This window comes from Belonocnema kinseyi, chromosome 6 (assembly GCF_010883055.1).
Source record: "Belonocnema kinseyi isolate 2016_QV_RU_SX_M_011 chromosome 6, B_treatae_v1, whole genome shotgun sequence".
Lineage (NCBI taxonomy): Eukaryota > Metazoa > Arthropoda > Insecta > Hymenoptera > Cynipidae > Belonocnema > Belonocnema kinseyi.
The window spans coordinates 8,714,017-8,727,031 of NC_046662.1; the positions used below are offsets into that span (position 1 = coordinate 8,714,017).

The 13,015-nt window shown below is 22.5% G+C and overlaps 1 protein-coding gene across 3 annotated transcripts in view; it reads right to left on the minus strand.

The window, feature by feature from the left end:
- Positions 1-273: 273 nt before the first annotated feature.
- The window catches only part of LOC117174469 (alpha-ketoglutarate-dependent dioxygenase alkB homolog 7, mitochondrial), a 34,231-nt gene continuing 21,489 nt past the window's right edge, over positions 274-13,015 (minus strand). For all 3 annotated transcript variants that reach the window (XM_033363623.1, XM_033363621.1, XM_033363622.1), the window contains exons 2-5: positions 10,686-10,949; positions 784-957; positions 580-704; positions 274-482 (exon numbers count right to left, since the gene is read on the minus strand). In XM_033363623.1, coding sequence (XP_033219514.1) covers positions 350-482; positions 580-704; positions 784-957; positions 10,686-10,940 — 687 coding nt within the window. In that variant the 5' untranslated portion in view covers positions 10,941-10,949 and the 3' untranslated portion in view covers positions 274-349. The remainder of the gene's footprint in view (positions 483-579; positions 705-783; positions 958-10,685; positions 10,950-13,015) is intronic.

Sequence of the window (13,015 nt, forward strand, 5' to 3'; positions counted from 1 at the left end):
TTAGATTTTCAACTAAAATGTTTTATCTTACACAAAAAATATTTCGCTCTTTTTATCGAGTTCTATTATTTCAGTCTATGGATTAAAAAATAATAATTGAAATAAACACTGAAGTTAATTTTTAATAATTAAACAATATTTTATAGAAAACTGGAAATTTTACCTAAAAAATAAATTTAAACTTTTTGATTTCGGACTACACTCTGTTAAATTCGGACCTAGGAACATTTTATGCTCTGATTCATAAATTTTTTAGAGAAAGTATCCTTGATTCTATACTTTTGGGTATTTACTATTTACAAACTGATACAATTTATGTACATGGCTTACAAAAAATATCTTTTTTGCGTTAATCAACTTGAGGATCGGGCTCGGTTCTACAAATCACGGAAATTCGTCTAGCTCTTGGAACTTTTTTTCCTTGGAAAATTGATTCTGCAGCACTCAGGACCTCGTGATTGTATTTTTGTCTCGCTAATCCACTGAAAATAATATTAAAAATTAAAATTTTGAGTTTTTTTATTGTCGGTAAAAGCTTTTTTTAAATTTGAAGGATTTTTCGTTTCATTATTGAAATACCTCATAATGTAGAGAGATCTTCTTGGGAGAAAAAAATCCTCCTTTCGATCTTCTTTTTCTACGGATGAAAGTCGCATTACACAGTCGCTCAACAAACTGATTCCGGCAATAACGTCTCCACAAAACTGGAAAACAATCAAATTAATTTTTTTAAAAACATATTAGAGGTTAATATTATTTTTTTATTTTTAAATTTTATTTTACCCGAATACTATCCACATGAGGTTTAATCCAACCCTCAGCCGACAAATCTAACACGTGGACATACGCAAGTTGAGGAGTTCCAGGTGGAAAAGCTTTTGTTCTAACTTTATCAATAATTTTTGTATTTTCTTCGTTCCATTTAGCACGTTCTGTTTCACGATATCCGTGTATAGCCTGCATATTAATAGTCAAGTAAAGAATTAATAAGAATGGAATTTTCCAGAATCAATTATTCTGAATTTTGTAAAATCAAAGTTCGCTAAGTAATTTAGAAAAAAATATTTACAATAAAATATATGAACAACGCAAAGGTCCAATTTTTTACAAAAAATTGAATTTTAACACGAAAATGTGAATTTTCAAGCCAGAAGGAAGAATTTTCTACAAGCCTTTGAGCTTTTAACAAAAAAGTTCACTTTCAACCAAAAAAGAAGACTTTTAAAGTTTTATTTTATTTTTTATTATTAACAAAATAATTAAATTTTGAACGAAATTGTATTTCTAAGACAAATTGACGATTTTTCAACAATACGGTTATTTTTCTACCAAACTGTTTAATTGTCAAGACAAAGGTCGAATTTTCTACAGAAAAGTGAAATTTTTAACCCGAAAATATCCGTTTTCAACAATAAAGATCTTTTTCCACAAAAATATGAATTTTCTACAATAAAGTTAATTTTGGATCAAATAGTCAAATTTTCAAACCAAAAAGGCGAAATTTCAACAAAATATCTAAATTTTCAACGAAATTGATTTGTCAAGCCAAAGAGACGAATTTTCTACAAAATTACACTGTTGAATTTTTCGAAGTAGGATTTTAAAGAATAAAATAATTACATTTTTTGAGCAAAGATAAAGTTTCAACAATGTGGTTAAACTTTCAACCAATTAGTTAAAATTACCAGCCAAAAATATGAATTTTCTAAAAAACAGTTGATTTTTCGAAAAAATATTTGATTCTCTATCAAATTGTTGAAATGCCGAGCAAAAATTGCCAACGGAAAAGTTAATTTTCAACCAAATAGCTGAATTTTCAGCATAAAAAGATGAACTTTCTACAAGCAGTTAAACTTTTGATAAAAAGTTCATTTTCACACAAATTAGACTTTAAAATTTTTATTTTTCACAAAATAATTCAATTTTGAACGTAATTGTATTTTTAAGCCAAACACAAGATTTGTGAAAAATACAGTTGAATTTTTAATGTGAAAATATGAACTTTCAACAAATCAGTTCATTTTCCAACAAATAATTAAATTTTCATCAAAATAATTAAGGTTTCAAACAAAGGGATGAATTTTAAACCGAAATGTAGAATCTGCGACCCAAACAATTCCAGAATCAATTATTTTGCATTTTTTGAAATTAAAGTTGGCTAAGTAGTAATTTAGAAAAAATATTTACAATAAAAAAAATTAACAAACTTTTTTCACAATGAATTTTATTGGCACTTTTAGAAATCAAATTTAAAAAACAACTTTAGACATTCTAAAACTTGGCAGGATTATATTACGGTTCATTCCAAAAAAGTTAATTTTCAACCAAAAAAGAAGACTTTTAAGGTGTTTTTTTAAAATATTGAACAAAATAATACAATTTTCAACGAAATGGTATTTTTAAGTGGAAAAGCCGAATTTTTAACAACGCAGTTAATTTTCTACCAAACTGTTAAATTTCCAACGCAAAAGGTCCAATTTTCTACAAAAAATTGGAATTTTTAACCCGAAAATGTGGATTTTTAATAATAAAGTTCAATATTCACCAAATAGTGGAATTTTAAGTCAAAAAGACGAATTTTCTACAAGCCTTTGAATTTTTAATAAAAAAGATCACTTTTAACCAAAAAAGAAGACTTTTAAAGTTTAATTTTGTTTATTTTTAACAAAATAATTAAGTTTTTTAACAAAATTGTATTTTTATGCCAAACTGACGATTTTTCAAAAATGCAGTTAATTTTCTACGAAACTTTTTAATTAACAAGATAAAAGGTCGAATTTTCTACAAAAAAGTGAAATTTTTAACCCGAAAATATCTGTTTTCCACAATAAAGTTCTTTTCCCACAAAATAGTTAAATTTTCAACGAAATAATTGGATTATCAAACAAAAAGATGAATTTTCGAACAAAAAAATTATATTTTAATAAAGTAGATTGAATTTTCAATAAAACAGTTCAATATTAAACACAAGAATATGAATTTCCTACAATAAATTTAATGTTCGATCAAATAGTCAAATTGTCAAACCAAAAAAGACTAATTTTCAACAAAATATCTAAATTTTCAACGAAATCGATTTTTTAAGCCAAATAATTATATAAAAAAATAAATATTTAAATTTTTGAGCAAATATAAATTTTCAATGGGTTTAACTTTCAACCAAGTAGATAAAATTATAAGCTAAAAATATGAATTTTCTAAAAAACAGTTGATTTTTCAAAAAAAATATTTGATTTTCTGTCAAATTGTTGAAACGGCGAGCAAAAATTACCAACGAAAAACAACTTTCTACAAGCAGTTAAACTTTTGATAAAAAGTTCATTTTCACATAAATAAGACTTTGAAATTTGTATTTTTAACAAAATAATTCAATTTTAAACGTAATTGTATTTTTAAGCCAGACAGAAGATTTCTGAAAAATTCAATTGAATTTTAAACGTGAAAATATGAATTTTCAACAAAAAAAGTTCATGTTTCACCAAATAGTTAAATTTTTAACAAAATAATTAGCGTTTCAAACAAAGGGATGAATTTTAATCCGAAATGTAGAACCTGCGACCCAAACAATTCTAGAATCAATTCCAGAATCAATAAAATATATTAACAAACTTTTTACACAAAGAATTTTATTGGCACTTTTTAAAATGAAATTTAAAAAGCAACTTTAGACACTCTAAAACTTGGCGGGATTATATTACAGTTTATTCAAAAAAAGTTAATTTTCAACCAAAAAAGAAGACTTTTAAGGTGTTTTTTTTTTAAATATTGAACAAAATAATATAATTTTCAACGAAATGGTATTTTTAAGTCGAAAAGGCGAATTTTTAACAACGCAGTTAATTTTCTACTAAACTGTTAAATTTCCAACGCAAAAGGTCCAATTTTCTACAAAAAATTGGAATTTTTAACCCGAAAGTGTGAATTTTTAAGCCAAAAGGACGAATTTTCTAACAGCCTTTAAACTTTTAATAAAAAAAGTTCACTTTTAACAAAAAAAGAATACTTTTAAAGTTTTATTTATTTTTTATTTTTAACAAAATAATTAAATTTTAAACGAAATTGTATTTTTAAGACAAACTGACGAATTTTTAACAATACGCTTAATTTTCTATCAAACTGTTTAATTGTCAAGGCAAAGGGTCGAATTTTCGAAAAAAAAGTTAAAATTTTAACCCAAAAATATCTGTTTTCAACAATAAAGTTCTTTTTCCACCAAATAGTTAAATTTTCCACGAAAAAATTAGATTATCAAACAAAAAGATGAATTTTCGAATGAAAAAACTATATTTTAATAAAGTAGTTTGAATTTTCAATAAAACAGTTTAATATTAAAAATAAAAATATGAATTTTCTACGATAAAGTTAATTTTTGATCAAATAGTCCAATTTGCAAACCAAAAAGACGCATTTTCAACAAAATATCTAAATTTTCAACGAAATTGATTTTGTTAAGTCAAAGATACGATTTTTCTACAAAATTACACTGTTAAATTTTCTAAAGTTGGATTTTGAATAAAATAATTAAATTTTCAACAATGTGGTTTAACTTTCAACCAAGTAATTAAAATTACAAGTCAAAAATACGAATTTTCTAAAAAAAAAGTGGATTTTTCAACAAAATATTTGATTTTCTATCAAATTGTTGAAATCCTGAGCAAAAATTTATATTTTTAACAAAATAATTCAATTTTGAACGTATTTGTATTTTTAAGTCAAACAGAAGAGCCAAAAAAATTATTTTTTAATAAAGTAGTTGACATTTTCTATAAGAAAGCTAATTTTCAAATAAATAGTTGAATTTTCAAACCTAAAAGACGACTTTTCACTAAAATAGTTGAATATTAAACCAAAAAGATGACTTAATTGGAACTTTTTAAATCTATTTTAGAAAGTCACTTTTAGACATTCTAAATTTTAGCGGGATTTTATTTTAGTTTTTTCCATCAGTCTCCCTACTCAAAAAAATGAAATAACTTTATAAAAAATGTTCCTGTTTTTATCCAAATAATGAAGTTTTTAACTAAAAGAGATGAATTTTCAAACCAAAAAGACGAATTTCAACAGCGAAAGAAAAAATATCTTAATCAAATGGTTGAAATTTCTACCAAAAGAGACGAATTTTCAACAAGAGAGTTTAAATTTCAATAAAAAAGACGAATTTTCTAAAAAAAAAACAGTTTAATCTTTAACCTTAAAGAATTTTTTAAACAAAATTTTACCATTTTCAATAAAATGGAATTTTCAAACCAAATATATCATTTTTTAAACGAAAAAAAAGAACTTTGAACAAAATAATTAAATTTTAAACCAGAGATGAATTTTTCGGAAAAATTTTTTCTACATGCTCTTGAATTTTTAACCTGAAAATATGAATTTTCAACAGTAAGTTCATTTTCAACCAAATAGTTAAGTTTTCAACAATATATTAAATCAAATGTTAAATTTTTAATCAAAAAGATGAGATTTAATTAAAATATTTAAATTTTCAAGTAATGTGGTTCAACTTTAAAACAAAGTATTTAAAAAATTAAAGCCAAAAATACTAATTTTCTATCAAATTGTAGAAACGCCAAGCCAAAGTTGCCAAAGAAAAAGTGAATTTTTAACCAAAGGACACGAATTTTCAACAAAAGAGTTTAAATTTTAATAAAAAAAAACACGAATGTTCTCAAAAACAGTTTAATTTTTAATTATAAATTTTTTTTTAAATTGTTTAATTTTCAATAAAATGGAATTTTAAAACAAAAGATGTAATTTTTTTAAACAAAAAAGAAGAACTTTGAATAAAATAATTACATTTTAAATCAAAGAGATGAATTTTTCACAATAAATTTTTCTACAAACAGGGGAATTTTTAACCTGAAAATATGAATTTTTAATAAAGTAGTTCAATTTCCAACAAAGTAGTTAAAATTTCAAGACAAAAAGACAAATTTTATACAACATATTTAAATATTCATATTTAACGATATAGTTGAATTTTTTCAACTAAATAATTAAATTGTCAAACAAAGATGTGAATTTTCAAGTGAAATGTTGAATTTTTGAATAAAAAAAAGAAACGAATTTTCTGTAAGCAGTTGAATTTTTAACCCGAAAATATGCATTTTTTGAATAAAGTTAATTTTCAAATCAAAAATTATATTTTCAAATAAAGAGATAAATTTTTAACTGAAATGTTGAATCTTCAACAAAAACAGGAACTTTTAATGAAGTAGTTCAACTTCCAATCAAATAGTTAGAATTTTATAGCAAAAAAAAAAAAAAATTTCCACAAAAAACTTGAATTTTCGACACAAAAAATTAATTTTCAACCAATTAGTTGAAAAAGACGAATTTTCTACAAACAGTTGAATTTTTAAACCGAAAATATGAATTTTCAACCAAACAGTTAAATTTTCAACAAAATAATTAAATTTCTAAAGAAGGAGACAAATTTTTAACTGAAATGCTATATCTTGAAAAAAAAGAATTGAAAATAATGCACTTCAACTTTTTTTGCAAGTAGTTCAAATTTGAAGCCAAAAATCGTTGAATTTTCAATCCAAAAAGTCCAATTTTTCAAGAATAAATTAAATTTTAAATCAAATATTAAATTTTTTTAAAATAATTAAATTTTTAAAGGGATGAATTTTTATCTGAAATGTTGCCTTTGGTTGAAAACGTAACTATTTTCTTGAAAATTTGTTTTTTTGTTGTTGCTAAAAATGTATATTTTAGTTAAAAATTAATCTATATAGGTCGAAGATTTAACAATGTTGTTTAAAATTCGTGTTGTTTAGCTGAACAGTAATTTTTTAACTCAAGATTTAACTATTCTCTTTTTGGTTTAAAATTTTCTCTTTTTAGTTGAATTTAACTCAATGTTGATTTAAAGTCCAAATATTTTTTTATTGGAATTTCAAATATTAAATTTTTCGTTAAGAATTCATCTTTTTTAGTTAAAAATTTTACTACTTGTTTGAAAGTTTAGCTACTACGTTCTTTTTACGACGAATTGGTGATTTTTTTCGATTATTTAACAATTGATTACTTTGGTTGAAAATTTAACTTTTTTGTTGAAAAATCGACTTTTTGCTTTTGTCAATTCATTTCCCCACTTCAAGTGAAATTGAAATAATAGAATCCAATAAGAAAATCTAACTATTTTTGGTTGAAAGTTAATTTTAGACGGTTCAAAAGCATACTCATGGTGGTCGTTTCAATCGAAGAAAAAAATTCCGTCATTTCACGGTTTTTTCCCGGTTCGCAAACATTTTTCACGGTCAATGAAATTTAAAAAATCGAACTCTATTCTAAACATTTTTCCATTTAAAGCAATAAACAATAAACAACAAATTAAATTTACACGTATGAAATGGAATGTACTAACACTTTTCAATTGAATTTTTTTTAATGAAATGATGATAAACTGCAAAATTTAGAACTTTTATAATTTATAGAATTCAAAGATTCAGATTAAATTCCAAACATATAAATCCACGTTAACATTTTCAATACTCTAAAGAATCAAGCAATGAAATTTACAAATTTTCAAAATTATTTTTTTTAAAGTAATTTGAAGCTAGACAAATTGAAAAATTAAAAATAATTTTGTTTAAATTAACCATTTTTTAAATTAGATATTAAAATATTTACATTTTAAATAGTTTAAGCATCCTTCAAAAACTTAAAAAAATTATTTCAAAGCATTAAGAAATCTAGAAGTGGTTTTATATTTTTACAAATTTAAAATCATTTTTGAAAATTTTTCGAAACGTTTAAATATATTTTTAAATGAATTGAATTTTTCATACAACTTTTCGAAAATCCTGCAAATTATAAAAAATCCTTAAAATTTGAAATTATAATTAACAATATGAACACTAATTATTTGTAGAAAAAATTAGAGTAATCTTCAAAGATATTTAGAAGTTTTAAAACTATCAAAATTAAATTTAGAACTTGAAATGATTTTAAATAATTTGCACAAAGTTTTTGTCCAGAAAAAATTAGGCTATTCGTACCGAATTTTTGGTGCAAATGTCCACAGCCAAATTTAAAACAAAATGCAGATTTTTGCAGATATCAACCAAAAAATTTAGAAACTTTTTAAGAATTGTGAAAGGCTTAAAAAGAACACAAACGTTTTCTTAAGATTCGTAGGAAAATTGAAAATGATTTTTCATTTTGAAAAATGATTGTAACAAAAAATTTAAAAAGATTTTAAGAGATTTTCAAAATGATCAAAACAGAACCTGGAAGATTTTAAGGGTTTTTTTTTTAATTTGCAGGATTTCCCAAAAGTTGTAGGAAATTTTGGTTAATTTCAAAATGTATTTAGAAATTCTGAACAAAAGTGTTAACATACTTCTTTTCAATTACTTGAAGACATTTCGAGTTTTTAATAAATTTTTTATCTTTTTAAAACTTCTAAATACCTCTTAAAATTGCTCAAACTTTTTCTACAAATAATAAGTAATCAATTGTTATTTATACGTCAAAATTTAACAATTTCACTTACAAATAAAACATTTTTTTAAATAGAACGATTAAAAATTGTAACGTTGAAAGTTAAAAAAACTACGAAATTCCAGAGATTTAAAGTTTTCTATCTAAAACAATTCAGTTTCAAATTGTTACTTTTACTTATATTTGTATTCAATTTACTCGTCCTAAATGAACAGTGAAATTTTTAATGGCTAAAAAAACTAATAAAAATAATATATTCATAAATTTATTTATTCAATTTAATATAAAAAATAAGATAAAGGAAGACTTAATACTTTTAATTAAAAATATTTTATTGATGAATCATTAAAATTTTTATTTAAAAATAAAATTATCGGAATAGATAATATCATATAAATTTTTTGAAATTGTATCACTCGGTTCAGAATTAAATTATTTTGTTGAACATTTAACAAATTTGTTAAAACTTCATACTTTCTGATTGAAAATTTAACTGTTTTGTTCAAAATTCGTCTTTTTTTTTGTTTGAAAATTCAACAATTTTTAAAAATCCGGCAAAAACTGTAATAGTTTGGAAGAAAATCTAAGCTATTTGGATAAAAATTCGACTCTTTGGTTGAAATTTGAACTATTTTCATAAAAGTTAATTTTTTAATTAAAGATTCATAATTTTAGTTGAAAATTCATTTTTTTCATGGTAAAATATGGTTAAAAATTCTAGTACTTGTTTGTAAATAAACTTTATTGTTATTAACTGATATTCTCGGGTTGAAAGTCAAACTGTTTTATGGAAAATTTGTCTTTTTAGCTTAAAAATTGAACAGTTTGGTAAACATTTTTTTTTTAATTGAAAATTAATTATCTTCTTTGAAAATTTATCTATTCCGTTTTTAATAGAATTTGGTTTGTTTTGTTTGAAAATTCAAATATTATCCATTTTTCCAACTACTTAGTTGAAAATTTATGTAACTTGTTAAAAATTAGTCTTTTTCGTGAAAAATTAATCTTCTTGGTTGAAAATTCAACTCTTTGGTTAAAAATTTATGTATTTTGTTTATAAATAATCCTTTTTTGGGTAGAAAATTAATCTTCTTGGTTGTAAATTCATCCTTTTGGTAGAGAATTTAATTGTTTGTTTGAATATTCAACTGTTTTGTTGAAAGATCTTGTTTTTGGCTTAAAAATTTAACATTATTTATGAAATTTTTTTTTCAATATTGACTGAAAAATCTTTCTTGGCTGAAAAGTCATCTTTTTGACTTAAAAATAGTGTCTTGAAGCTAATTTTTTTTTTTTTGAAATAGTTGATCTATTTCTGTATGGAAAATTAATTTTTTTCTTGAAAATTCATATTTTCGGGTCAAAAATTAAACAATTCGGTAGAAAATTTAACAGTTTGGTTAAAAATTGATCTATTTTGTGGAAAACTAATATTTTCTGGAATAAAATCAATCTTCTGGTTAAAAATTCAATTGTTTAGTTAAAAATTATCTGTTTTAGATGAGCATTTAAGTTTTTTTTTTACAATTTCTCTTTTTTGGTTATATCCAAATTTTTTAAAAATTCAAAATTAATTTTTTATTCAATATCAACTATCCCATTTTTTCCTTGAAAAATCATCATTTTCGATAAAAAATTCAACTCCTTGATTGAAAGTTGAACTACTTTCTTAAAAGTTTCTTAAAAAATTATTTTTTGTTTTAAACTGAAAATTAAATTATTTTTTGAAAAAATAACTTCTTTTTATTGAAAGTTCCTATTCTAGGGTTGAAAGTTCAACTGTATTGTAGAAAAATCATCTTTTTAATTTGAAAATATTTACAGTTTGGAATAAAATTGAACTATTTTGTACAAAATTAATCTGTTTTTCATTGAAAATTAATTCTCATCTATAAAAAGTACACTGTATAATTTTTGGTTAAAAATCCAAATATTTAGTCAAAAATCATAAAAACGAAAAAATATAGAATGCAAATTTTGTTTGAAAATTCATGCATTTTACCGAAAATTCGTCTTTTCATTAAAAAGTTAATCCTCTTTGTTTAAAACTTGCCAATTAGGTAAAAAATATATGTATTTTTTTAACAATTAATATTTTTCAGCAGAAATTTTTTTTTGCGAGAAAATACTGTCTTTAGTGTAATTTGAAAAAAAATTAAAATAGTGTAATTTAAAAAAAAATATTAAAATAGTGCCATTGTTTAAAAAAGTATACAAAAAAATATTTTACTAACGTTATCCCAGTGTGAAAATTCATATCGCAGTCGTTTTAAATAGGGATCCATTTCCTTGAGAATAGAATCCTCTTCTTGCTGAGTTAGAAAATCGGGAAATATTTTCATTGTTGCGTGCAACTCTTTTTTCCAGTTTTCACTATTTTCTTCGTTTTTATTAATTGTTTCTATTGAAGAATTGCTGAAGAGTGCAGTAAAAGGATATACACATTTTTGGGAGATCCGAGTTTTTATTAATATTGATCTTAAAGCCATTCTTGTGTTCTAGAAAAAATAATTTGGATAAGAAATTAATTAAATTTAAAAGGTTTTTTGTATTGATATGAAATTTTTTGTTAAAAATTGTGTCATTATCTTATAAATAAATTATCCAGTTGGCCGCTTTAATGGAGGAAAAAAATTTCCGGTTCGCAAACTTTTTTCAGAGTTACTGAAATGAAAAAAATCAAACTCTTAAAGCTAAAGATTTTTTTATTTGAAGAAATCACAACCGGACCGCAAATTCATATAATTGAAACTATTTTGAATTTTCATCTTTTAAAATTGAAGCATAAAAATTATTAATTCAGCCATTTTTATTCAAACGCTTTAAAAAAAAAATTTAATTTCTATAAACTGAACAATTGAAAGTTTTTTGAATGCAAAATATAAATCCACGGTATATTTTTCAATGCTCTAAATTAAAGAATGATTTAAAAAAATTGCAAATGTTTAAAATTGTATAATTTTAATCAATTTTAAGTTAAAAACATAAAAAATTGAACCAATACAATTTTTTAGAAATCTAAAACTCTTTGAATTAAGAGTATAAATTATTTTTATTTCACGTCTTTTAAAATCAAAATAGTTTACTATCTATAATTTTGAACGGATTTGAAAATTTAAAAATATAATCTGCACCTAATATCTAAGAAAATTGTCTCACCCCATTTTATCATTTATTTTTGGCCTTGGTAATAAATAAACAAATACAGCGTGGAAATTAACCGTTTTAACAATCTGATTTTTTATTTCTGAATAAATTACTTCAATAAACTCGCTGTTGATAATAATTATTAAAGATAGATAGAAACAAAACAAATTTATATTTAAGGTTTTACTTTATTGTTGTAAAAAAATTATTTAAATTTTTGGTTGCAAAATTCAACGACATGATTGAAAATTCGTCCATATCGATTAAATTAAAATGCTTTTACTTAAAATTAAAATCAACTGTTTTTGATTAAAAATAAAAATATTCTTTGTTTTAATTATTAACTATTATATTTTTTTCTTTTTTGGTTGACAACCTATCTTATTTAGTTAAAAATTCAACTATTTTATTAAAAATTAGTTTTTTTTTTTGTCAAAAATTATACTTCTTGACTGAAAATTTAACAATGTATTACATTTTTTGTAACTATTCCATATTTATTGGTTGACAGATTTTGTTTTTTTATTTGAAAATTGAACTGTTTGATTGAAAATTCATATTCTTTGTGGAAAAATTGAGTTTTTTAGTTGCAGATTAATATTGTTTGTTTTATTAAAATGCAATACTTTTAATTATACACATCAAATTTCTGCTGGACATTACTCTAAGTTTTGATATCATTTGGTGAATATTGATTTCTTCGGATAAACATTTTTTATAATGTGGAAAATTCATTTCTTTTTTATTTAAAATTAATCTTTTTAATTCAAAATTTAATGCTTTCTTTAAAAATTTATGTATTTGTTAAAAATTTGTCATTTTCGGTAGAAAATTAATCTTTTGGTTTGTAAATCAATCTTCCAGTTTGAAAATTAATTCCTTTAATTGAAAATGTAACTGCAATTGCAATCGAATATTCAATCATGTTATTTGAAAATTTATGTTTTTATTTGAACATTCATTTTTTTAATATAAAATTTAATTGTTCAGTTTTTGATTGAGAAATTATTTTTCTTTAGTTGAAAATTCATGTAGGTTATTGAAAATTAGATTTTTTTCGTAGAAATTAATCGTCTTGGTTGAGAACTCATTTTTTTAGTTAAAAATTCATGTATTTTGTTTAAAAAAAGTCATTTTTGGTTTCAAAATTAATCTTCTTGCTTGAAAATTCATCTTCTTGTTTCAAATTTCATCTTTCAGGATGAAAATTCAAGTTTTCCAGTTAAATATGCAGCATTTTAGTTGAAAATTCACCCTTTTGGTTAGAAATAAAATTACCTGGTTGTTTGTTGAAGGCTCGTATTTTTGGTTGAAAATTCGTCCTCATTCATTTGTTATTTTAGATAAAAATTCATTATTTTGTTTTAAAATTCAAGTAAATTTGTTTTAATTAATTAATAATAAATTAAATAATAAA